This window comes from Epinephelus lanceolatus, chromosome 21, assembly GCF_041903045.1.
Source record: "Epinephelus lanceolatus isolate andai-2023 chromosome 21, ASM4190304v1, whole genome shotgun sequence".
In the NCBI taxonomy this organism is placed as follows: domain Eukaryota; kingdom Metazoa; phylum Chordata; class Actinopteri; order Perciformes; family Serranidae; genus Epinephelus; species Epinephelus lanceolatus.
The window spans coordinates 19,455,508-19,481,602 of record NC_135754.1 but is presented as its reverse complement, the minus strand read 5'-3'; the positions used below and the strand labels follow the sequence as shown (position 1 = coordinate 19,481,602).

The following is a 26,095-nucleotide window of genomic DNA, read 5'->3' as shown; positions in this document are numbered from 1 at the left end:
AAATGTTACAAAACACAGCATAGCTTGAACAATCTTAATATGATAAGTTTACCTGAAAACAGTCCTCCATCAGATATCAGATGGCGGAGTCTCAGACGATGAATCATTTCCTCAAGGATTTAAAAAAAAAAGGATTACAAGCTCTGGATCCATGATTTATGGCTAACTAACGTCTAACTAATGTCAAGCGCAACTGGTTGCTAGGTGACAGGAGCAGGTCGGGGTGGGAACAACGTGATGCAACCAGGAAATCATCCGCAGACCAGACCGCCCCATTTCGGAGACCGTTCGGTTTCGCTGATGCAATCTTCAAAGGTCGCTGCCAACGTAGACCGCAAAGGCTGCGTCCTTCAAAGGCTGCAGCCCCTGAATTGAGACAACAGCTAACGACTTTTGGTTTCACACAGGACACAAACCCCACTCTCCTAGGTGAATGTCATGTGCATTGACCCATCAACCACCCCATCCTCTGCAGCAGGTGGACTTTTTTGCTCTTTCTAATAAACATTTTACATCCCTTGACTTCCTTCTTTGCTCCCGTCATAATTACTACTAGATGTCACTGCCTAACAATAAACACAGCCATGCTACACCTACTAGTAGGTGTAGCATGGCTTTATCTAACCCACATCTGTGAGGTTAACCACTGATAACAGTCATTCAAACAAGTGGTAGTAATGTGCTGTTATATAGAAGTTATGTTCAAGTTTGAGAAAATTTTAACTACTGCAACAATTGGTTTCTTATAAGTCCATGTGGGCATTTACCTTGTTTATTCATGATAACTAACTAATGTAACAGTCAAACTGTGTTCTACAATTATTGTACATTATTTTAATTTACACTGGCTACATTGTGTTATGGGTCTAAAAGAGGGATGCATTCTTTCCATTCTACTCACTTCTCTCTCCATGTTTTTTTTTTTTAGTCTTTATGGTTTGAAAGTTAAGTCACAGACATGTAGACTATTCCTTGATCTTGTGTTCCGTTTCATTTGATGTTGCAAAAACCAGTGAGGAAATTTAACTTGCAATGTTTTCATTTTTGCAACAGGGGGCAGGGCTTTATCTAGTATCTTCTTTAAGCACTCGCAGGAGCAGTCCACTGATTTACTATTGCTCTTTCATAAGTTTTGGGACTCACAAGAGAATTTGAGAACTGCAGCAGAGGAGGCAAAGAGAAAATACTTTCTCAACTTCACTTGAATTGTGCAATAATAATGTCTACATCATGGTGTTTTTTTCCAGTGGTACAGTACATTGTATAGGCAGGGGAAAACAATCTCTTCGTCTCCTTCCCAACTCTGCTAACCTCAAGTTATGATCTAAAAATATTTCAGATTTTGATGGTACCTGTCACGTTGGACCATGAACTTTATGCTCCTTGCTGTTGGCTTCCATCAGTGTTGGTATTGTACTCAGTGTCTGTCTGCTCAAACTGTAGGGACAGAGAGCCGTCATGTCCTCTGCTCGACCCACTTGGAATAATCTGCAAAAGGAAATTAAACTGATGAATCTGATATCTCTGGCAGAAGTTGAGACCATTGTAAACTCTATAATAAATGACTCCATTCTCTCTTTGCAACTTTTATTCCACTGTCATACCCAGGTCTTCTCTGCGAAAGAGGTTTCCAGTGTCAGTGGGACTTACCTGGTTAAACAAACATCAAATAAAGGAATAAAAAAAATAACAAAAGAAGATAACTGCTTGAGAAGTTAGTGTGCGTTTGTGTTTGGAAATAGCTTTTGCATTTTTGATAGAATGAGGGATCTTTTTTTATTCCAGTCGTACCAGTATGAGTGCATCGACTTTAGTTTTGCCCTAAATTAACAAAACCTTAAAGTTTAATTCAATTTAATTTAATTCCCTTTATTTAAACTCCCAAACACTTATTAAATTATCAGAGTTATCTTACACTGTACAAGTCCTATAAACACAGAACAGTTGTCTCCATCTCTGGACACCTTATCAGTCCTAAAATAATTACAGGTACAACTTCCTGTCTGTTTACCTTGTGAATACTGGTGGCTTGTGCTGCAGGTTTGTCACTTATGCTCGAGGTCTACAAACAGCTCAGGTGCCTCCGGCTCCGAGCTGAGGCCTGAGGGGAGTGTGTGAAATTCTGGGTGGTGTTGTGAGGGCGATCGGGGCAGAGGTTACATGGAGGCAGGGGTTGGGGTTTGGCCTGCGAGGGGCAAAAGGTTTGTGCATCAGCCCTCAGGGTCCTGTCAGACTGATAAATAAGGCTGTGTAGACAACATGGACGACAAAGCTGCAGAGAGACGTGACCTGTCTAGACACGCTGTCTGGACAATACTGACTGTTAAAAATAATCATATATGGACAGTTAGCTTGATAAACTATCAGCTTCTGCATCCTACATCATAAAGGTGTGGCTGATGTGTATGGAGGTCAGTATTTGGAAAAGGGAGGATTGTTGCAGCATATTCATAGACAGCAGCCACTCAGACACACACAGACACATGCGTAAGTGCAGTTTGAACTAGGGTCAGCCAGACTGGCCTGGAAAATCAAACACAGGAAAGATGTGAAGAGGGAGATGAATCACAGAAAACATCTCACTGTTTAAACATTCAGGTCGGTCCGTTGACTCCTCTAAATTCTCTGTAGCATCACATCTTCACAGATCATCTAACTTAACTCTATCTTTCACATCTAATGAAAGCATATAACAATTAATGTACAATTTACGTGCACAGCTAAAAATTAAATAGATCCACAAGAAATCCATCGGTTGAGACTTAAAGTTTTGTCTTGACCCTGGAAAAAGTTGACAAAATAATCTCAGTAAATCCTTGAAATGTCTACTTTTGAAGGTCCTCAGTCTTGACCACTCTATTTAGGGGGTAGTCGGAAAAATCCTTCACTGTCATCTGCCTTGAGTCCAGTACCTCATATAGGCTCATCTGTCAATTCACGGAAACAATCACAAGATAGTCTCCAGCTCTTTCAGCGATAAGCGACTGTCTTCTTCTCCAGGGGTTTGGGCTGGAGATGCTCCATGACTTCTGGTCTCATGATTTACTTTGCTGGCTCTGGTGTGCCTGACAAAAACTCCAGAGGTCTCAGTGTCACCGGGCACGTATCCAGGCAGGTTGGTTTGCGAGTGAAGAGAACCGTGGCGCGGCAGCCTGACCCCTGACCCTCCACCGGCAGCACCACCAGAACCCACCACACCTCCAGTGAGGGAAAGAGCTCTGGAATTGGCACTAGACAAGCTGACGCTGTGGGTGGTGGTGTGTGACATCATGCCGCCGTAGTAACAGCTGCCTCCGCCCCCGCTGCTGGTCATCCTGGCTTTTTGTTTGAGGTCGAGCACAAGGCTACGTCTTAACCACGCCTTCTTTAGCTCTGCCTGCACCTGAGAACAAGAAGAGGGAAAGAAACAGAAATGTGTTTGTCATTTTTTAAATTCAGAGAGTAAATCTGAGTTAGAAACTGAAACTGAATGATAGGATTATTACCTCTCCATTGCAGAAACAGTAGATAAATGCCACAAAAAAGCCCTGGAAACATGAAATTGAGATTTTGTTTAAAAAGAAGCACACCACATGTTTGTAAATGTATTACTGGAAAGGTAACAATTTTGTTACCTAAAAGAATGATTAAAGTAATACTTTAAAAATTCTGACAATATGCTCATTTGCTTTTTTGCCAAGAGTTAGATGAGTAGACACTCTGAACAGTCTCTGCACGCTAAATATGAAGCTACAGCATGCTAAACATGAAGCTACAGCACGCTAAACATGAAGCTACAGCACGCTAAACATGAAGCTACAGCACGCTAAACATGAAGCTACAGCACGCTAAACATGAAGCTACAGCACGCTAAACATGAAGCTGCAGCATGCTAAACATGAAGCTACAGCACGCTAAACATGAAGCTACAGCATGCTAAATATAAAGCTGCAGCACTCTAAATATGAAGCTACAGCATGCTAAACATGAAGCTACAGCATGCTAAATATAAAGCTGCAGCACTCTAAATATGAAACTGTCAGCATGCTAAATATAAAGCTACAGCATGCTAAATATGAAGCTACAGCATGCTAAACATGAGTTCACCAGGCCCCCAGAAACACTTTCATTTTTCCCAGGGGCCTCTATTATAAAAGAAACATTTGTAAAACTGTTGACAGGACACCCTGAACTGTAAACAAGGTCCCTCCCATCATGGCTTTTTGATCCATGAAGGTATAATATTTCTAAAACTTTCCTTGAGCTTTCCTTTAGCTGAACAGGCATAATCTGGCATCCAGTATCTAGTTATCTTTATACATCTAAGCAGCCAGTAGTTGGTTAGTGTAGCTTAGCATAAAGACTGTAAACAGAGGGAAACAGCTAGCATGGCTCATTCCAAAGTTTTTTAAAACAGTCCACTACTTAATATATTATATCCCATTCATTTCTGTTGTGAAAGAAAAGACATGTAAAATGACACACCGTGGCACATTATGCATGCTAAGAAAGGCAAACCAGCTGATGATGTGATGATCGTCATCAGCTGATTTTTTTTTTTTTTTCAGGTTCAGGTGATTGTTGTAAGCCTTTTTTGTGTCATTGCAAAAGTCTACCTCCATGTACAACACATTTATGGGGGCAGAAACAAGAACAAAATAGGACGAAGCTTAACAAAACAACAATATAATATAATAGTATTCTTGCTGTTACAGATTTGCAAACTGCTTGTTGTTACTGTAGTGGTTACATAAGTCACTTGTGTGTATGTTTATGAGTGCATGTATATTATAGCTGTTAAACAAGAGACAGGAGAGAGAAGGACAGAGCAAATAATAACAAGAGGAAAAAAACATAGTATAGATCAGTGGTTCCCAACTGGTGGGTTGTAGTCCATGTCGACGACATGGCCAAATGCAAGTATGATGCTGAATATATTAAACTGTGTGAACTTTGACCTAATGTCTAAGGAGAAATTTTGGACCCTGTGGCTGGACTGGTTGGGAACCACAGGTATAAATAATGATAAAACTAATAAATAACTCCAAATATACTTCATAATAAATATACTCATAATAAAATGAAATAAGAAGACAAAGAAGAAGAAAATTAAGAATAACAGTTAAAAAAAGGAAAGTAAATATTAGTAATAATAATCATAGTAGTTTGAGTTAACCCCTCCTTCACATTATTCCTTGCAGAGTTTATAAGAGTGTTTTCTGACCTGTGATGAATTGAAGAACATCTCATAATGCATTTGCACCTGCCACAGCAGCCCTGTGACCTCAGTGTAGGGAAGAGCCATGAACACCATGTAGTGAACTCCAAACAAGGGCATGAGCACTAATGTGGACTTGAGCAGCTTCCTGCAGGTAATAAGTGTAAACATGCATGTAATGATTTAATATAAAAACTCTATCCTGTTGAAAGATGGTAGCCTCATCGTTGTTTGAAAGATTCTTAGGAGAATTTTACAGTAAGTAAGAGGAAAATAATATTACCGATACTGCTGCCGAGGGTCCAGTTTACCAGTGTTTGTTTCCCACAGTTTGGAGGCCAGTACACGTATTATGTTGACGAAGAGGAGGAAGTTCACCTGCAGGGGCAAAGAGGTACAGTAAGGCCACGGTTGTGTATTTATTCATTGATATATTAATAGTGTTAAAATGTACATTTATCTTACAACAATGGCTGCCAGAATGGGAACTTGATAGATCCACTTCAGGTTTCCTGCACTGAGGTCCCAACACCTGAGACAGAGGAGTCAAAGTGAGCATTTGTGATACAGGTGTTATGTAAATATTAGACAGATGAACGCATCGCATGACTCACTGTGTGTCTGCCAGCGATGCTCGAGCACTGACCCAGACAGACACAAACACAGCTGGAACACCTACGATGAGCGGAGAGGGGAAAAAAAAAGGGAAATTATCTGACTGTTAAATTCATTGTTAGCTCTGTATGTGACAACAGAGTATCTGGTCCGATGCAGCCTACCCCAGCCGATGATGGTGAGGGCCCACAGGTAGTTTTTGTCAGAGAGGAAGGCCATGAAGATGAGGCTGTGTAGGTACAACCCCTCCACAAGGATCCAGTAGTGATTGGTGGCCAGGAAATAAAAGAAGAGAGTAACAGCAACTTTACAGCCGGCCTGAGGGCACAACGCAGCACAGAAAGGAAACATTCATTGTCTCATATTGTTCGTTTTCTTTTAGCAATAGTTTGACATTAGGGTAATATGCTTATCTGCTTTCTTGCTGAGAGTTAGATTGATACCACTCGTGTCTGTGCCGTAAATATGAAGCTACAGCCACGAGCTGGTTAGCTTTGCTTAGCATAAAGACTGGAACAAGGGGGAAACAGCTAGCCTGGATCTGCCCAAAGAAAACAAAATCCAACTGCCAGCACCTCTAAAAATCAACAGCGTATTATATCTTGTTTGTTTACAAAACTGAACTGTAATTCTGCAGTCAAATGGAACTTGTGAGCTTGTGTTTACGATATGGGAAGTCATACGCACGAAGTTGTGAACTCGGAGCTCTCAGAAAATCTTTCTTTATGAGGTTGTGAATACCACAAGAGGGGTGCGCTCACAAGGACTTTACTTATAAATGTGGTAAACACGACCCATTTGAGCGTAGCATTACCTACTTACTTATTTACTCCTCTTCATCTCCTTTAGGACATAAAGCTTCACTGAGCTCTTTCCATTACATTCGATCCTTGGCAGCATGTTGCGCCTTGTCGCCTCATCTTTTCCAACTCCAGTGTCACAGCTCTGCATCAGGTGGCTTTGGGCCTTCTGGGTGTCCAGTGGTGTCCATCTTAAGGTGACTCTCGTGATCCAGCCCTGTTCCATTCTTAGCACATGGTCTAGCCATCTCAAACGTCTGTGCGTGATTTCGTTGGTGATGCTCCGGCTACATCCATCCTTCACTCCATCACCCCGTGACCTCCAGCAGGCACTGGGGTGGTTTGCAGCTGAGTGTGAAGTGGTTGGGATGAGAGGCAGCACCTCTAAATCTGAGGCCATTGCTCTCTGCTTGAAACCGATGGATTGCCCCCTCCAGGTTGGGAGTTTTTGCCTCAAGCGATGGAGTTCAAGTATCTTGGAGTCTTGTTCACGAGTGAGGGTAGAATGGAGCGTGACATGGATCGGTGGTTTGGTGTGGTGTCTGCAGTGATGTGGGCACTGTGCCAGACCATCCTTGTGAAGAGGGAGCTGGGTTGGGAGGTGAAGCTTTCGATTTACTGATCCATCTATGTCCCAACCCTCACCTATGGTCATGAGCTCTGGGTAGTGACAGAAAGAATGAGATTGCAGAATACCAGCGACTCAAATGAGTTTCCTCCATGGGGTGGCTGGGCTCAGCCTTAGAGGTAAGGTGAGGAGCACAGCCATCTGGAGGGAGCTCGGAGTATAGCCTATGCTTTTTCACGTCGAAAGGAGTCAGTTGAGGTGGGCGCCTCCTATTAGAGGTGATTCAGGCACATCCCGCTGCTAGGAGGCCCCGGGGCAGACCCAGAACACACTGGAGGGATTACATATCTAATCTGACCTGGGAACACCTTGGGGTCCCCCAGGAGGACCTGGAAAGTGTTGCTGAGGAGAGGGATGTCTGGGGTGCTTTGCTTGGCCTGTTGCCCCCACGACTCGGCCCCGGATAAGTGGATGAAAATGGATGGATGCTCCGGCTACCTGTTTTCTTGTACAGCTGAAAGTTGGAGATTTTGTTTGGCCAGAGGATCTAGCATATTTGTTTGAGGCATCCATTGTGAAAGGCTTCCACTCTCATCATGTCTGTTTTGATCACTTGCCAACTCTCTGAACCGCGCAGCAGAACAGACATTGCTGTACAAGAGCATCTTCATTTTAAGGCTGTATTGCTTGGATCTCCAGATGGACTGGAGTTGGGAGTAGGCAACCTGAGCCTTTCCCAGCATTGCTGATGAGGCTGCCTAGGTAGTCACTCAAGTGGTTCCCCATTCACAAGAATGGGTGCTGCAGGGGTGGTGTTTACACACATCACTTTTGTTTAGGTGCTGTTGATTTTGAGTCCAACCTGTCTGGAAAAGTTGTTGAGCCTGTCAGTTTTAGCCTGCATGTTGGGATGGTTGGTTGAAAGGAGAGTGAGATCATCAGTGAAGTCAAGATCCTCCAACTGCAGCAGATACTCCAGGAAGTCACTGCTTCCTTTCATCTTTGCAATTTTAAAAGCAAATTAACTGTAAAACGTGTTAAGTTGCCATTGTTACTTTTCAACAGAGCCAGGCTCGCAGTTTCCCTCTGTTTCCAGTCTTTATGCTAAGCTAAGCTAACAGGCTGCTGAGCCCAGTTTCATATTTACCGTACAGACATGACAGCGGTATCATATTTTCTCATATAATTCTCGGCAAGAAAGCATTTATAGTCAACATATTTCCCAAAATATCAAACTATTCCTTTCAAACACACATAGTGTATCATCTCTAAGACATATTAGATGTATACTAAATGTCATTTCACATACAAGAACACGAGCTGGTGTTGCATCCTAATGTGGACCACCATGACTGTGTTGACACCACACTGTCTTGATGTTAAAACACTGTGGAAAAACATATAAATAAAACTATGTATAAATGGTAATAAATATGAAAGTCATGTAGTTTACCATGTGCGGCTTTTGTGCAGTGAGCTCAACCTCTCTGTCATCAGTTATGGAGTAGAGCACAGCGTCCTTCACAAAAATGCTGACTGCTCGACATATGAAGGAGGTGAAGAGGTGAATGTGGATGTAGTTGCGTGTGCAGTGGAGACGCCTGAAGGGTTATAAACAAATACTTTCAGCTGTATATCTCCGAAGATGGACACTGTGAATACTAAAGCATTTGAGGTGAATATTTTCTTTAGTTTCTCACTTGAAATAACAGAGGATGGAGACGGCCACCAGCAGCGATGCTAGAGAAATGGAGTAGCCCACAGTGTACATGAGGTGGAGTCTCTCAAACACCTTCTGAAGCAAAACAAAAACATGCATAGAGTGTGCCTGTGTGCAGATGCAGTGGGCTTCAGTCAACAGAAAAAAGTCAGTGTGGGGAAACTGAACACAGCAGTTTTCTGCAAACATCGGAAACTCAACATATCTCACACGCAAATGTACGCACCTCCTCTTGGCTCCTGTGGTTGGAGGTCAAGTATGTGGTGCACTCAGTGTAGTTAGCCCAAGTGCGGTTGATACTTGGCACCTGCACCCAGTTCCCTGACACGTCACAGTGGCGGTAGGCTCGCCCTGGGTCACAGGAGTGCAGGCATAACATTTAGCACAACTGTAGTGTAATATGTAATTCACATACAGTATTCAAAGAAAGCCTCTAGAAGACTACACACTCAGATCACACACCGGGACGAAGCTGCTGTATTATTTCTGTGTGTGTCTCTTGAGCTCTCCTACCTCTGTGGTTGAAGTCGTAGATGTACTCTGGACACAGCACTGACACCAGCTGACCCGCTCTGCTCCGCGGCCAGCAGATGATCCCGTCCCACTCTGGGATACAGTCGCCTTCTTCACAAAAAATAAATGGGACAGAGCTGTTAGCTAACTGAAGCTATAGTTTGAGCTTTCCTATAGACTCCTGTGCAATTTTTTTTATATTGTATAATACTTGTGTGCATATTCCTGAAATACAGCTGCATGCTACACACTTATGCTTACCTCTCCCCTTCTGCTGTTGCACTCAGTGGGAGAGGGTCTCGAGTTATATGGTCTTAGTTGACAGAGGATTTTGTTTTTAACTCCTGCTGTCAAAGTTGTCAGAAATAAAAGGAGATCGCCTCCAAAGATATCCACGGTCTGGGCCTCTTAATATCAACACAATGCAGACATCACTAGAGTCCACTGGTTACACGTATCAAAGTCAAAGTCAAAGTCAGCTTTATTGTCAATTCTACAATATGTACAAGACATACAGAGCATCGAAATAACGTTACTCTTCAGACCCTCGGTGCAGACGGTACACTTGACACGTTTAATAAACTACAAAATATAACATATATAAATAAAAACTAAGCTAAAAAGAGTTATACTCTAAAAGTACAAGTAAATAAAGGCACAGTAGTAGCGACACAAACAATGTGTTGCAATGACAGTGGTGCAAATTGAGTAGCAGTAGTGCAAATTCAAGCTAAAGTGGAGCAGGATAAAGTGAATGTGCGCATGTATAGATCAGAGTTCAGTGTTGATGGGGGGAGGGGGTTCATCGTCCAGCAATTGAGTGGGCAGGGTGCAGAGAGGGGAGGGGGGGCAGAGCAGGGAGAGAGTTAAGCATCCTGACAGCCTGGTGGAAAAAGCTGTCTTTCAGTCTGCTGGTCCTGGCCCGGAGACTCCGCAGTCTCCTTCCTGATGGCAGCAGACTGAAGAGGCTTTGTGACAGGTGGGTGGGGTCACCAGCGATGCAGAGGGCTTTGCGGGTGAGGCGGGTACAGTATATGTCCTGAAGGGAAGGGAGAGAGGCACCGACGACCTTCTCAGCTGCTCTCACGATGCGCTGGATGGTCTTACGGCAGGGCGTGGGGCAGGCACGAGGCATGATGGAGTTGGTCAGGATGCTCTCAACGGCGCCTCTGTAGAAGGTCTGCATGATGGGGGCCAGGGCTCTGGCTCTTCTCAGTTTCCGGAGGAAGTAGAGGCGTTGATGGGCCTTCTTGGCCAGTGATGTGATGTTGTCGGACCAGGAGAGGTCCTCTGTGACATGCACACCCAGGAACTTGGTGCTGCTCACCCTCTCTACAGCAGCCCCGTTGATGGTCAGAGGAGCATGTTGGGTGTGCACTCGTCTTCTCGACGTTCAGAGAGAGATTGTTGTGTCAGCACCACAAGGTCAAACGGTTCACCTCACTCCTGTAGTTTGTCTCATCATTGTTGCTGATGAGACCCCCCACGGTCGTGTCATCTGCAAACTTGATGACGAGGTTTGAGCTGTGCAACGGTGTGCAGTTGTGGGTCAGCAGAGTGAAGAGGAGGGGGCTCAGCACACATCCTTGGGGGGCCCCCGTGTTCAGTATGATGGTGCTGGATGTGTTGCTGCCGACCCGAACTGCCTGTGGTCTCCCGGTCAGGAAGTCCAGCAGCCAGTTGCACAGTGAGGTGTTCAGCCCCAGCCGGTCCAATATTGACCCCTTTCAGAGTGTCCTATTATTATATCATGTATGAGGTTTGATGTGTACTGACACATTAATGTGCAAGCAGCATTGTAATGTTATTGCTTGTCAAGGTAGGGCTATTTCTTTACATTCCTCACACCCCCCTTTACTTAAAAAACATATATATTTTCTCATAAACTCATCATACGTTTTGCTTTAAAACTTTAATCTGAAGAGAGACATGGAGCTGTGAGTTAAATGCAACATGTTGTGATCCATCAAGGTACCTAAATTCATGTTTATTTGTCATCTGCCTGTGTCTCACTGTCTCCCTTGTCTTTGTTTATTTAAGTCCCTGTCTTCCCCTTGTTTGTTGCTAGATCGTCTTCAACTTTGAGAAATTGTTCCAGTGTTTCCCTAGTGTTCCTTGTGAGTGTGGTTTGACCGTTTTGCCTTTTGACTACCCTTTTTGCCTATTGAATTGGATACTTTCACCTGTTTTACTGACTACCTGTGTACCCACCTGAGCCTGATCGAAGACCCCGAACTTTTATCTGAGTCTGTGAGTCTGCTTTATGAGTCCTTCATCAGTTTGTGCTTGACAAACGCGGTAAAAAGTACAGTATTTCCCTCTTACATGTGGCAGAGATGAAGTCTAAAGTAGCGTAGCAGTAAGTACAGTACTTGAGTAAACATACTTGATTGCTATTTCCACCTCTCAAGCCTACATTAACTTCAGCAGAGCAATTAATCTGTTTGAATAGTTGAAGAAAATAGAACCTGCACCAGGTTTGCTGGTTTCCTATATTCTATATGATGTTTATTTTTCTATACAGTATTATATTAGAATGTTTTGTATGATATCTGAGTGTCAGTGTAGATCTGCTGCCTCCCTTCTATATGACTAGTCCTCACACTGGGACTCCGTCTTATATAATCCCTCTCCAAATAGATCTTTGAAGCAGTTTATCATCAGCCTTTGCGTCATGATATGAATGAAAGATGCCCAGCTATTGTCCGCAGCTAAATTCAACTCTGTAATCACAGTGATACAGCTCAGCAGGATATTGGACTGGTGTTATATCTGATCCTAAATAAATAATTGATGTAATAAATACAGTTTTTGATTATATATTTGGACATGCACTCACTGACCTCTTGTGTTATTTATAGTAACACTGGATATGCTTGTGAAAGGACCTTACTTTCCTGATAGGGAGAGGTTTGGAATATTTTGAAAGGGAAAAATAACTCTACTACCCAGGTGGCATACACAGCGTATTCCTAATGTTGAGGTTTTTTTTACCTGAAGTGACAGTTTAAATGTGATTTTACAGCTGGATTAAATGTTGTGACTGAAACAAACAATTCACGGAACCAATTCAGTGATCAAAGTTTCAAAAGGATCTAATGTGTATAGTTTTTATACATTTTTTTGCACACTTTTAGGGGTTAGCTGACGTTTTCCAAACAGAAACAGATTTTTAAATATTATCAGGAGGTTCAGTCTTTTGACACAGACCTGTGACCTCCACTGGGATCGAACTTGTGACATTCTGACAATAGGATAATTAAGGAATAAAATGTATAAAATGATTAAAAGCAGCACACAAACCTTTAAGCAGGGACACTTGTGCCTGGATGTTCCTCTCACACTTGGCGTGAGCACCAATCAAGACGTAGATCTGCTCATCTCTGGTGATGACGTCATCAGAATCTATCTGTTGACGAAAGATAAAAGAGAGAGAGAGAGAGTATGAACAATACACCAACACCAAGGTTCAGCACGCCTGGGTCCCCGTCCCTGCTACTGCCCAGTGCACAATGCACCTGCGGGTGGTGGGCCCACAGGGTGGTAGCTCCATGTCATTCATTCGGGCTGAGCCCAACCAGGCCCCATCGCCAAAGGCCCAGCCACCAGTCGCTCACTGGCCTCTCCCCTGGGACCACTTTACCTCGGGAGACCCTACCAGGGGCTATTAGTCCCAACCAACACAGCTCCCCGGACCCAGCACTACTGAGCTAACTGATGTTACAGCTCAGCCGAGGAGGACGCCGTTAAGGAAACATCTCGTGCTATCATGAGCATGAGCCTCTCGTCTATGAGTAGATGCACACTTCCTTCAGCGCAATGATACTGTGGGTGTAGTTCGGTAGAAAGAAAATAGTTCCTATATGAAACTGCTCGCAACAAAGTCTGTGGATTATCTTGAGTAACTGGGTCATGAAATCTAGAAAGAAACATTGCTGTTGAGTTTTTCAAATATATTTTTGGCGCTTTGAGCACCTCAGGCTGAGTGCCACCTAGTTCCATTATATTGGAGAGAAGGCAGACATCTCTACGGCTGTTATCTCCAGCACTCTTACACCTAAATAATCTAGATAATTGACAGCACTACAGGTAAGAGGGAATGTGTCATTTTGATTTGGGGGTAAACTGTCCCTTTAAAACTGTGTTATAAAACTGCTACTTGAAATAAACCTAAAATAGGCTACTTTAATTTGCATGACGACCTCATTCTCTCCAGCAAAAATTGGTTGTGATATATTACAGGGGTTTGATTGTCTTATCCGGTATTTATCCAAGCCTGAGGAGCAGCTACAAGTCTTGCATTTATCCATCTTTTAAGGTACCCAAAAACGTTAAAAGTTTCATATCAGAAGTCTCTCTGAAGTCTCTTTCCAGCCCGGGCGATCTACCAAACACAAACCCTCCCAAGGATCTGATGTGCTGCCTCCGGGTGTTGTGAAATAGTTGTGTGAGGGTGCGGTATGTCATGATCCCTCGCCAACCCCCTTTTTTTTCTGTCTGCCGCTGGCCATATGGGGGCCATGTCCTCAGGACCTCGACTGTGCTGATGAGAGCTCATCTACACAAGCGGCTTTGTGCTCCTGAGTACATTTCACAACAGAGCAGCAAAACTGGCAACGAGAGAACTCACAAGAGAATGGTCTGACTGACAGAGGAGGACGGTGAGAGAGATGATTAGGCAGAGGGAGATACAAAGAAAGAGAAATAAACAACCTAGTCTGTAAAGAGGTGATATAGTGATTTTGATCCCTGACAGGGGCCACTTTTCAGAGGAATGTGCAATTAACTTTTGATACTATATAAAGACTAATACATCTTACTTAAAGTAGGATTTTAAAAATGGGAGTTTTTCTTGTATTTTTTTTCTGTATTGGTACTTCTACTTAAGTAAAGGATCTGAGTATTTACTGGCAGGCTACAGAAACTTCTCACCCCTGTTAAACAGACTGAAGCCCAACTGGAACTGTTCATGTTGATGGATATGTGATAACTAACATTCTTGGCATAGGTCTTTAAAATAAACCACCAGTGGGTGAGAAGTGTTTTCAGTATTGTAGCGCTCAGAATGCTGAACAGCTATCATTCCCTACATTTGTTTTGGGAGGGGACTCTGAGCCAAAATCAATACAGACATATTGAGCAGCTCAAACCACTTGTTGTTCTATAGCGGACTGTAGACACACTGGGGCTGCACTGGCTATCCCATTTAAACCCATGTCGATTACACAATTAGATAAAGTTTTATCCACCTGTGCCTCAACAAAACATCCTAATAATTCAGCACATGCAAGTCAATACGAAGAAGTCATTCACTTGTCTTTGCACAGGAGGGGTTTCTGCTGACGGACGGGGAGTGTTAGCAAAACAATCAGGCTCAGACATCTCCTCGCCTTTGTGCCATAATTGAATTTCAGTCCTCACGTGCTTCATGTAAAGTGATTTTCGGGCTGACTGAGCAGGAGGTTGTAAGTCTGCTTGAGGTCAACATTCAGGATCGACTCGGGGAAGATGAAGAGGACGGGGCTCAGCGGTGACGCCGATCATGCTTCAGTGGGTGAAAGGTTAAAGGGGTCAGCGCTGATGGAGGGTTTGTGAGGTAAAGCAGAACCACAGGTGATTTGTGATGGTGGAGATTAAGGGCTCTTGGTTTGTGTGGTTTCACTGCTGCTGTTGGGATGACTGACGGTTTTGATTGATGACTTTTTTTTTGACAGGGTTATGTCTCAATCAGGGAGATATCTGGTGGATCCTTTCTCCAAAAACTGGCATCCCTTAGGCAAAATCACAAACATATTTTTTACAGTTTTATTCTACTGTTGTTTAATTGTGTTTGCTGTTGTAACTTGCACTCTACAGGTCTTAGGTATGTGGACTAAGGGACTGTGTTGTGCTTTCTAAATGTTTGTTGTTCGATCCCAGAGACATGCTCTCTCATTCTGCCCTCCATAGAAATATATGTTAAACTGACAGTCAACTTGATTTGGTTTGATTTGATTAATATTTCCAAAGGGACTTAATCCTTGCGCAAGTAAGTGTGTTTGTTTGTGTGTGTGTTGCCTTTGCAATCCCCTTATTTTTTCAGAGTATTTTTCCTATTTGGGCAAAATATTTTGCAGGCAAATTTGCAATATCTCCTATAATTAATTAGTTGTTTTGTTGTTCATGATTAGTTAATAGTTTTTATTTAGCTGCTGCTTTTTAAAATTTTATTATTTTATTTCACATTTTCTTAATTAAACATAATTATTTTAAAAAAAAAATCATATTTTTTTATTTTATTTTAAATAATCATTTGAGGTGGGTTTGTTCAGCATTATTATTATTTTTATTTGTTTTTAAGGAGAACCAATCATCAATGTATGGTCAGTGTTGCTGGTGAATGGCTGGCACGTTTCCCTGAAGTGCGAGATAAATCTATGTCCAAAATCCAGACGATCAAAGACAGTCACACATACATGATATTTTCCTTATTTGGCCCAAAGTGCAGCAGTATGGGAGAATCATTTCTGACTCAGCGTTGTGTTAAAGTGTAAGATATGATGCTACTGTGTGAAAATTATAAATTTAGAATGTACAAACCACCCGTTGATGAGTTTACACTGGACAAAGAGACTCAGAATTAAACTTAATGTTGTGTTCATTTTATTTAAGGTGGTGCTTTCCTTTAAATATGAGAATGAGCCCACTAAAAATTATGTTTGCACAAGTTCTAAAAATAAAAATTGTTCAAGTATTGCTAATATTTGTGTTTATTTTGAGGGAATAAAAGTAAAAGCAAAGCAAAAAGAAACGAAATCTATGAAAGGTAAACAAGAGTTGTGTAAGCCATTCAACCAATGAGGTAATCAATAACTCAATCACTCAGGATAAGTAGAATATACTCACCAGTGCAGTGACTATTATGACACTGTGGAAAAGAGCCAACACACCAGTTCCTTGTGCAGACAACATGACGTCTTTTCAGCTGGACTTTACTCAATATCAGATCATCTCATCCTCCTCGGGTTGCGTTACAGGAACTCAAAGTTAGGGACTCCTCTTCTCTGGTGTCCAATCTGTGCTCCTTGTGCTTTTGTTCAAGAACTGCCTTTTAGTATCTTCTTCAGCTTTGAGGTATTCTGACATCCAGACATGATCCTTGAAAACTGTCTCCTCTCTCCAGGCTTCCCCTCGAGGCTCAGTGGACATCATTGGTCAGGTTGGAGGGACCATGTAGGAGTCAGACTGTCATGAGGGGAGAGAAGAGGGGAGCACTGTGGATGAAATCTCCTCCTTTAACACTTCTTTGGACTGTTGTCTACAGAGATGGGTTGGCCTTTATTGGCTGAGCTTTCCATCTCACTTAACTCTTTGTGCTCCTCTGCTGTGGCCATCTGTCTCTGCCGTCCTGTTAGTGTGTCAGACAGTTTGCTTTCACCATCCAATTGCGCACGTATTCATCACATGTTAAGAAATCCAGTTCAGTATGTCCCTGTTTTTCAGATCCTGGACTGGATCATAGCCTATTATTATGATGCCCTATTATCATAAATAGAAGCAGTACGATTTAATAAATTGGTCCCATGGCAATAGACCAACATTTCTTTTCTAGTTCTCACGCTGGGACATTTTAGAGGACACTGATACAGACCAGGCTCATGCGTACTGTTTGTGCCATTTAGATGGAACCTATAATCTCCAGTGATAACCTCCCTGACACTAGCTGATATCATGAATACACAAATCATATGAGAGAGATGAATTACGTTTTGGCTCATGTTGCTGTTATATTTTGGGATCACTTCTTGAACGTTTGTGCTGATATGGTGTAGTGGTTCCAAATCCCAACCAGAAACACCCAGGGGTCCTCTAAGAGGTTTCAGGTTCCCATGGTTCAGGATTTATGACTTATTTTCCTCATTCAGTACAGCTCAGAATGAACGGGGTGTGTTTGACATGTATCGGAATAAATATACACATATAAAAAAATGGCTAGTTTATAAACTGCATGGGAAATATATTAATGGATCTGGCTCACAGTTTGTGAAATGTTTACATGAATGACTGGTGCCTAAAAATGTCTGTTAATGCTTTACCATTGCTCAAACTAATTGTAATTTATGTTTTTAACTTTTTTTCACTTTGTTATTATTGAAAAATAAATATTTAAATGTTTATTAGTTAGCTCATGCTAAACACAAGATACCACTATATTACTTTTTAAATTAAGTCATAAATAATTATTCATTAATGATCAAAGTTCAAATATTAAATAAAAATGACAAAGATGAGACTTATAACATCAACACAATACAAATCTAAAATATAACAATACTAATATAATAACAATAAACATTTATCTATTGTTTATTTAATTTAGCACATACTAAAATATTACTTCTAAATATATTACTTTTAATTTAAGTCATTTATAAGTATATTATTAATTAAGTTCAAATAATATTAAATAATACAAAGATAACAACATAATAAAGAAATATGATAATAATAATAATAATAATATATTCTTTATTTTTTTGTTAATTTAATTTAGCACATACAAACACAAGATACTGCTATATTACTTAATAATATAAGGCATAAATATGTATATTATTAAAGTTCAAATAATATTAAATGGTATCACAGAGACAACAACAAAACAATAATAATAATATGAAGAATATATATTTCATTTATTGTTTAATTATTTAATTTATCCATTTATATTATTTATTAATTAATAAAATCAAACTGATATGCAAACACCAATGGAAATTATTATACAGCCCAAATTGGTTTTTTTCCCATAATATAATATAATATAATATAATATAATATAATATAATATAACACGTTTTCATTACCATATACAAAACTGCAGTTTGTTGCGTTGCATTTATTTTGAAGGGCCAATTTATGACGTCACGTTCTGACGCCGCAATCAGGAAGTGCTAGTCCCACAACAAGGACAGCTGAAGCTGCGTGTTCTCCTGGCTTGTCAGAACTGTAAGTTAGGAAGTTTCAGGCTGTTTAATTTATTTATCGATAAAAATATGAATATGAATAATAACACGTTCCTCCTCATGTACAGCATGTTACACTGCATTCATTAACACGGGTTGTGTGTGTGTGTGAAGGGCATGACGGGGGCGACGGTGCTTAGAGCTCTCCGGACCCTGCGCCCCCGGACACTGGCCGCGACCTCAGGCAGGTTACTGGCCCCGGTGGAGTGCGTCCTCCCGCCGGCTTCGTGCGTGTTGTACTCGCCTTGGAGGACCGCTCCTGTCAGGACGCTGCAGCTGTGCTCCGCCTTGTGTGCCGGTCACAACAAGTGGTCAAAGGTGAAGCACATCAAGGGACCCAAGGATGAGGCGAGGGGCAAGATCTTTATGAAGTTTGCGATGATGATAAAAATAGCTGTGAAAGGTGAGATTAAACAACTGGCTGAAAGACAATAACACTATTTAAATGAAGGAGTGTTTTCACGTCAGCTACACATAATTTCAATGGTGGTTTCTTTTGCAGAGGGTGGATCCAATCCAGACCTGAATATAAACTTAGCCCACGTACTGGAGCAGTGCAGGAGTAAGAACATGCCTAAAGCCTCCATAGATGCTGCTATAAAGAGTGCGGTAGGTTGATAACATGATATTGTGATTGCTTTGGTGCAAATGACATTGACAACAGGTGCACTGGAGAGGCAAAAGCAAGACAACTCCCAAAAAGGGAATGGTTTTGCATGTGGTGGCCACAGACAGTTGCTCTCTCCTTATCCTTCCTGACTGATTCTTCTCTAGTTTTGTGTTCTGGTAGCATGAGGCGGTACCTGCAGCCCAATCAGACTGACTGTTACATGTGGACAGCTGGACAGGGCCATAGAAAGGCATCAACCCAGCAACAGGTCCAGTATCTGCTCCTTTGTGTGAGGAGGAACAGGAGGAGCACTGTCGGAGCCCTACAAAATGACCTCCAGCAGGCTACAGGTGTGCATGTTTCTGACCAAACTGTCAGAAACAGTGGCATGAGGGTCCTGACGTCCTCTAGTGGGACTTGTGCTCACAGCCCAGCACTGTGTATCTCGACTGGCATTCACCAGAGAACACCAGAACTGGCAGGTTCACCACTGGCACCCTGTTCTCTTCACAGATGAGAGCAGGTTCACACTGAGCTTATGTGACAGGTGTGAAAGAGTCTGGAGACACCATGTTGACTGTTATGCTGCCTGCAACATCATCCAGCATGACCAGTTTGGTGGTGGGTCAGTGGTGGTCTGGGTAGGCCTATCCTTGGAGGGTCACACAGACCTCCATGTCACAGCCAGCCGTACCCTGACTGCCGTTAGTTACCAGGATGAAATCCTCAGAGGGATTGTCAGTCCAAACAAAAATTGTCAGGTTCCTCCTGGTACAGGGCGCGGCGTCATGTGGCCAGAGTGTGTAGGCAGTTCCTGGATGACGAAGGCACTGATGCCATTGACTGGCCCTCTTATTCCCTTGACCCAAATCCAACTGAGCACCTATGGGATGTTGTGTACCAGTGCATCTGACACCGCCAAGTACAGCTGCAGACCGTCCAGGAGCTCACTAATGCCCTGGTCCAGGTCTGGGAGGAGATCCCACAGGACAGCAACAATGACAGCAGGTCATTGCTCATTGGTATAGATTCTCTGAAAAGCTAATAGAGGGATTAACCTCATTCCTCTCAAATATCCCCTCATGCGTCATCTGTCTGTACATGGAGCAGGTCTATATATTACCATATGACTTTACCAGTGTTATAATAAAAAATGGAAACCATGGGTTTAATGTGTCCTTTCTCTTGGCTCTGCAGGAGAAGACTAAACCGGCATCCCAGCACATATTTGGAGCTCGGGGGCCCGGTGGATGTCTGCTGCTCATTGAGGTCCTGACTGACAACCACCCACGCAGCCACCAGGAAATCAAACGCCTGCTTATCAAGAACAGGTCAGGACTGGCTTTCTATGATCTTACTCTGCTGTGTCGCTGAAATACTCAAACACAGATAATTCATGTGCTTTCACCACCACACCACTGACGGTTAAACCATAGAGTTAAAGGGACAGTTCACCCCAAAATGAAAAATACACATTCTGCAACTCACACCAAAACAAGCTAGATTGATAAATAGCCCTACAGGTCTGAGGACATATATGTATTTTAGATTTGGGGGTGAACTGTCCCTTTAACTGTATCTGTTTGACATTGAAGATCAAGAGGCCAGACAATATTGGGGAACAATGCCGTAATTATACATAAGATGTTGTACTGATAATGGAGGTTGGGTGCCACTAGATGTCCCTGTACAAACACTTACGTTGTGACCAAGAAGCTGCTGGCTCAGACGCAAACAATTTATGAAAGGCAGCAAAAAGCACAGCTAAAATACTGTAGACATGAGAAAATACATATTAAAATTAAAATTGTGGTTTATGTCAAACAGAAATTATCACATCATAGTTTTTAGTGTATGATGTATGATGATCTCACAGAGGCGTAATTCTGTACTCACCCACAGAGCAGCGCTGTCAGACGGAGCCTGTAACAACTTCAGCAGGAGGGGGGTGGTAGTGGTGCCGGGTCAGAACATCTCGACGGAGCGAGCTTTGGAGCTGGCCATCGAGGCGGGAGCTGAAGATGTCCAAGAGACCGAGGATGAGGAGGAGCAGCCCGTCCTGCAGGTCAGACATGATGGAGAGCAGTGCAGACGCATGAGGGAACGTGTCCCCGCTGTAGATGTCTGTTAAATTGTTTCAGTCATTTATTCAGAAAAAATGCCAAACATTATTTTTTTTCACTTAAAAAAAATTCTTATTGTTTGATTTTTAAAATATTTTTATATATTTTTCTTTTTTATATATTTTTTTAATTTAATTTTACTTATTTATTTATTTTAAATTACATATCTATCTTGAGTTTAGGACTTGTGATTGGATCCACAAATTTTTCACTATTTTCTCACATTTAAAAATAAACAATCATGAAAATAATAATTGTAGCTGCACCACAGTTTAACTAATAGTTTGATATGTTCCTCTGTCCTCAGTTTATTTGTGACATGACAGACTTGAGGAAAGTGCGAGCCTCACTGGAGGAGCTGGGGATGCAGATTACATCTGCTGGGCTGGACTATGTTCCCCGCACCCTCTTGTCTCTGGACCAGGATCAGCTAGATGCTGCTTCAACGCTGATAGAAGCCCTCAGTGACTATCCAGACGTAGTCCAAGTGTGGGACAACATCCAGACTGACAGCTGAGCATGATTCCTGGACGCTTGGTGGACACTGAAAATCTTATGTGGAATATTTGATTTCACAGAGAATGAACCTGTACTGCTTGTTAAAATGTGTCACACTGCTCATCATTATTTTCATTAAGAAAATATGAGTGTATCGGCCATTTTGATGCTCCCTGTGTGGGACTTGGAAGTAAAATGAACACGTGGTCCTTGTTAAGATTTAAAGTGATATTTCCTAATATTTTTTATTATCAGAGTGAAGTTTATTAAGTGCCAGACTCAAGCAAATAGGAGCCATGCCTTTTTACAAACTAGCTTCTTCAGTCTGCATTTATTTTGTTGGTAGACGCTGTAGGAACACGATTTGCAAAGTAGGTCTTTAAAGTTGGTTAAAAAGTACTATCATTCATTGGATCAAGGAGAAATTAAATGTTCTATCAAAGTGAAATGCCACTTTTATTAGTAGTGGAAGGAAGCAATGTTTATAAAGGATCAATTTAAAATACATCATAATATAAAGATCCATACAAATGGGGATATAAGTATTCAACACGTCAACATTTTTTTTTTTCAGTAAACATATTTCCAATGCAGCTACTGACATTAAATTTATACTAGACATTGATACTAGTGCAATAAAACTACACTGATAAAAAAAAAATCACAACACTTTAATCCATTAAAAAGTTGTGCAATTAAGTGGAATGAGACAGGAAATGTACTGAACATTCTAATTAAAACGTATTTAGTAATTGAAGGAGAAGCTTTTGTTTGCAATGCCAGCTTTTAAGATGCTTCCTGTATGAAGAAATTACTATCTTACCGTGTTCTGATGGGATTTTGGTCCCTTCTTCCACACAGTCTTTAAATCTAGAAGATTCTAGGGAGGCCCGCTAGTGATTCTGGATCTTCAGCTTCTTCCACAAACGTCCCATCAGGTTTAAATGTGGTGATTGACTGGGTAATTCAAACACCTCTATTAGCATCCTCTGGAACCAGTTAAGAGTCTCTTTTGTCATCTTATCCTCACTGTCCTGATGGATGGCAACAGATTTTTCGCAAGAATTTTCCGATACATGTCTTCATCTTTACATTGGTAATTTGGATTCTGCTGGTGCCATGACAAGAGAAACTCCAAAACTCTAAACTGCAACTTATTCAATACAACACAGAGTATACCTGACACAATATAAACCACACAAAATGGGACTTACAGACAGTGAAACGTCAAACACCGCTGATGATTACTTTTCATGCTGCCTGGCTTTGCCCCCCATTCAAACATTTTGGACAAACACAACACACAAAACATCCTCAACCATCTGCCACAGAATTCCAGTCTCTCCCTCTGTATGTGCGCTAAGTGATCTCTTACCAGTTTAACTGCCACTGAAACATTAACAACCCGTACTGGTTGCCCTAACAATCACTAAGAAGACAATTTTACTGAATTGGAAAGACAGAAACAACCTTTCAACATCCCAATGGCATCATCTACTCTCAGTACATTTCAATAGAAAGACAAATAGCTTTAAAAAAACAACTAAACTAATTCATGTCACAGATGTTGGGCTCCATTTATTAACATCACCTATCTACCCTTGTAGCATATACATACACACTGTGTTAATTTTGCACCAAAAAAAAAGCTTCTCCAATTATTAAATACGCTTCAGCTGACATGTTCAATACTTTTTTCCTGTCACTCCACTTTGTTGCGCACAACTTTTTTAATGGATTAAAATGTTATGACTTCTTTATCTTCTCCTACTATGTTCTAATCTTTGCAAATATTCTTTCCATTTCAGAGATTTAAATATTGATAAAAGCGTCTCCTACTTTACTGAAAAGTCCATTCTCAGTGTATGTGCACTGGAGGATGAAGCAAGTTTTTACATCACAGTAGGTCACATATTGGATTGTGACTGGCTTACAAACTAGTTATGATGTCATACACACACGTCTCAATGTGGGATTTTAGATTTAAAGGTACACTATAAAGGAATTGTTTCTATTTGTTAACAGTATCAATAGTGAAAGTGAATGTCAATAATAATACTACTCACATCACTGACTGACCGCCACTCATTCTTCAACAGCTTCGTACTAAATACCAGTCATTAATTACTCTTCTTTGTCTCACTTTTTGAATTGACAGTGTGGGTAGAGGAGGTGGTGTGACTTCCAGTTGCAGTTTTAAAGGGTATTTCACTATTAATTGATTTTATTGCTCTGAAAGTTGATCTTGGTCACAATAATACCCTCATAGTCGTAGGTGTCTACAGATACCCATCAAACCCAGCTGAGGCCTTGGTTTATTTGGCCGATCTGCCGTCACCTTTTTTATCGTCTGAGAAAGTCATCTTGGGTGACCTCAACCTTGATTGGTTATCATCTGTATCAATCAAGATCAAAGCTATGTCAAGTCCATGGTTTACTGCAGATGTAGCTGATCCAAAAATAAAGCTCGCGCTCAAGCGAGGCAGTCTTAAAAGCCCTCCTATTGACTTTTGTTCAAACAACTTAAGACCCGTTGTACTGCTGCTGAGTCAGACTAGTCAGACTACTCTTTACTCGCTTTCACCAGCTCCTCTCATGATCAAAGCACATTTTGAAAGGTTGTTAAATCAATTTTGAAAGATCTCTTTTCCACCTAACATTGATAATGGGCGCACTCTTTTATCTGCTCTGTCTTAAAGGGCCAGTGTGTAATATCTGGCATGGTTTATTGTCAAATCTGAATCTTAATCTGAATATTCTACCCATGAATATGTTTATATAAGTGTATAATCGCTATTTGGTTTTCGTAGCCTTATAATTATGCTTTTATATATATATATATATATATATATATATATATACAGTACAGGCCAAAAGTTTGGACACACCTTCTCATTCAATGCGTTTTCTTTATTTTCATGACTATTTACATTGTAGATTCTCACTGAAGGCATCAAAACTATGAATGAACACGTGGAGTTATGTACTTAACAAAAAAAGGTGAAATAACTGAAAACATGTTTTATATTCTAGTTTCTTCAAAATAGCCACCCTTTGCTCTGATTACTGCTTTGCACACTCTTGGCATTCTCTCCATGAGCTTCAAGAGGTAGTCACCTGAAATGGTTTTCCAACAGTCTTGAAGGAGTTCCCAGAGGTGTTTAGCACTTGTTGGCCCCTTTGCCTTCACTCTGCGGTCCAGCTCACCCCAAACCATCTGGATTGGGTTCAGGTCCGGTGACTGTGGAGGCCAGGTCATCTGCCGCAGCACTCCATCACTCTCCTTCTTGGTCAAATAGCCCTTACACAGCCTGGAGGTGTGTTTGGGGTCATTGTCCTGTTGAAAAATAAATGATCGTCCAACTAAACGCAAACCGGATGGGATGGCATGTCGCTGCAGGATGCTGTGGTAGCCATGCTGGTTCAGTGTGCCTTCAATTTTGAATAAATCCCCAACAGTGTCACCAGCAAAACACCCCCACACCATCACACCTCCTCCTCCATGCTTCACAGTGGGAACCAGGCATGTGGAATCCATCCGTTCACCTTTTCTGCGTCTCACAAAGACACGGCGCTTGGAACCAAAGATCTCAAATTTGGACTCATCAGATCAAAGCACAGATTTCCACTGGTCTAATGTCCATTCCTTGTGTTTCTTGGCCCAAACAAATCTCTTCTGCTTGTTGCCTCTCCTTAGCAGTGGTTTCCTAGCAGCTATTTGACCATGAAGGCCTGATTCGCGCAGTCTCCTCTTAACAGTTGTTCTAGAGATGGGTCTGCTGCTAGAACTCTGTGTGGCATTCATCTGGTCTCTGATCTGAGCTGCTGTTAACTTGCGATTTCTGAGGCTGGTGACTCGGATGAACTCATCCTCTGAAGCAGAGGTGACTCTTGGTCTTCCTTTCCTGGGTCGGTCCTCATGTGTGCCAGTTTCGTTGTAGCGCTTGATGGTTTTTACGACTCCACTTGGGGACACATTTAAAGTTTTTGCAATTTTCCGGACTGACTAACCTTCATTTCTTAAAGTAATGATGGCCACTCGTTTTTCTTTAGTTAGCTGATTGGTTCTTGCCATAATATGAATTTTAACAGTTGTCCAATAGAGCTGTCGGCTGTGTATTAACCTGACTTCTGCACAACACAACTGATGGTCCCAACCCCATTGATAAAGCAAGAAATTCCACTAATTAACCCTGATAAGGCACACCTGTGAAGTGGAAACCATTTCAGGTGACTACCTCTTGAAGCTCATGGAGAGAATGCCAAGAGTGTGCAAAGCAGTAATCAGAGCAAAGGGTGGCTATTTTGAAGAAACTAGAATATAAAACATGTTTTCAGTTATTTCACCTTTTTTTGTTAAGTACATAACTCCACAAGTGTTCATTCATAGTTTTGATGCCTTCAGTGAGAATCTACAATGTAAATAGTCATGAAAATAAAGAAAAC

General features: G+C 41.6%; 2 protein-coding genes across 4 annotated transcripts; one reads left to right on the top strand and one right to left on the bottom strand.

Moving 5' to 3' along the window:
• Nucleotides 1–1,390: 1,390 nt before the first annotated feature.
• Nucleotides 1,391–16,802, bottom strand: pth3r (parathyroid hormone 3 receptor). Of its 3 annotated transcripts, XR_004500780.2 has the most exons (14): nucleotides 16,299–16,802; nucleotides 12,717–12,822; nucleotides 9,414–9,524; nucleotides 9,127–9,251; nucleotides 8,881–8,975; nucleotides 8,634–8,781; nucleotides 5,977–6,130; nucleotides 5,812–5,872; nucleotides 5,663–5,729; nucleotides 5,481–5,575; nucleotides 5,204–5,345; nucleotides 3,486–3,527; nucleotides 2,012–3,382; nucleotides 1,391–1,488 (listed from the first exon to the last, which is right to left on the bottom strand). XR_004500780.2 is itself a non-coding variant. In XM_033610917.2 (13 exons), exons 1-13 carry the CDS (start codon nucleotides 16,362–16,364, stop codon nucleotides 2,948–2,950), a joined length of 1,647 nt encoding a protein of 548 aa, XP_033466808.1. In that variant the 5' UTR covers nucleotides 16,365–16,802; the 3' UTR covers nucleotides 1,544–2,947. The 3 variants fall into 3 exon arrangements, 2 of the variants coding, with proteins under 2 accessions (XP_033466808.1, XP_033466809.1); XM_033610917.2 differs by lacking the exon at nucleotides 1,391–1,488 and having other exon boundaries at nucleotides 1,544–3,382; XM_033610918.2 differs by lacking the exon at nucleotides 1,391–1,488 and having other exon boundaries at nucleotides 1,544–3,382; nucleotides 8,881–8,972.
• A 1,491-nt stretch (nucleotides 16,803–18,293) lies between these two features.
• On the top strand, nucleotides 18,294–22,192 carry taco1 (translational activator of mitochondrially encoded cytochrome c oxidase I). The gene is made up of 6 exons (XM_033610754.2): nucleotides 18,294–18,401; nucleotides 18,533–18,821; nucleotides 18,921–19,027; nucleotides 20,226–20,359; nucleotides 20,931–21,093; nucleotides 21,459–22,192. The coding sequence occupies exons 2-6, from the start codon at nucleotides 18,536–18,538 to the stop codon at nucleotides 21,666–21,668; spliced, it is 900 nt and encodes a 299-aa protein (XP_033466645.2). The 5' UTR covers nucleotides 18,294–18,401; nucleotides 18,533–18,535; the 3' UTR covers nucleotides 21,669–22,192.
• Nucleotides 22,193–26,095: the final 3,903 nt, after the last annotated feature.

What these genes read in the sequence shown, in the direction of transcription:
- pth3r (XM_033610917.2), bottom strand. Translation starts at nt 16,364, where the DNA reads ATGTTGTCTGCACAAGGAACTGGTGTGTTGGCTCTTTTCCACAGTGTC. An exon ending in ACCACAGGAGCCAAGAGGAG is followed by an intron (nt 8,976 to 9,126) that starts GTGCGTACATTT and finishes GTTTTGCTTCAG; the next exon opens with AAGGTGTTTGAGAGACTCCA. An exon ending in ACTGTTTCTGCAATGGAGAG is followed by an intron (nt 3,383 to 3,485) that starts GTAATAATCCTA and finishes TCTTGTTCTCAG; the next exon opens with GTGCAGGCAGAGCTAAAGAA.
- taco1 (XM_033610754.2), top strand. Translation starts at nt 18,536, where the DNA reads ATGACGGGGGCGACGGTGCTTAGAGCTCTCCGGACCCTGCGCCCCCGG. An exon ending in ATGCTGCTATAAAGAGTGCG is followed by an intron (nt 19,028 to 20,225) that starts GTAGGTTGATAA and finishes TTGGCTCTGCAG; the next exon opens with GAGAAGACTAAACCGGCATC. An exon ending in AGGAGCAGCCCGTCCTGCAG is followed by an intron (nt 21,094 to 21,458) that starts GTCAGACATGAT and finishes CTCTGTCCTCAG; the next exon opens with TTTATTTGTGACATGACAGA.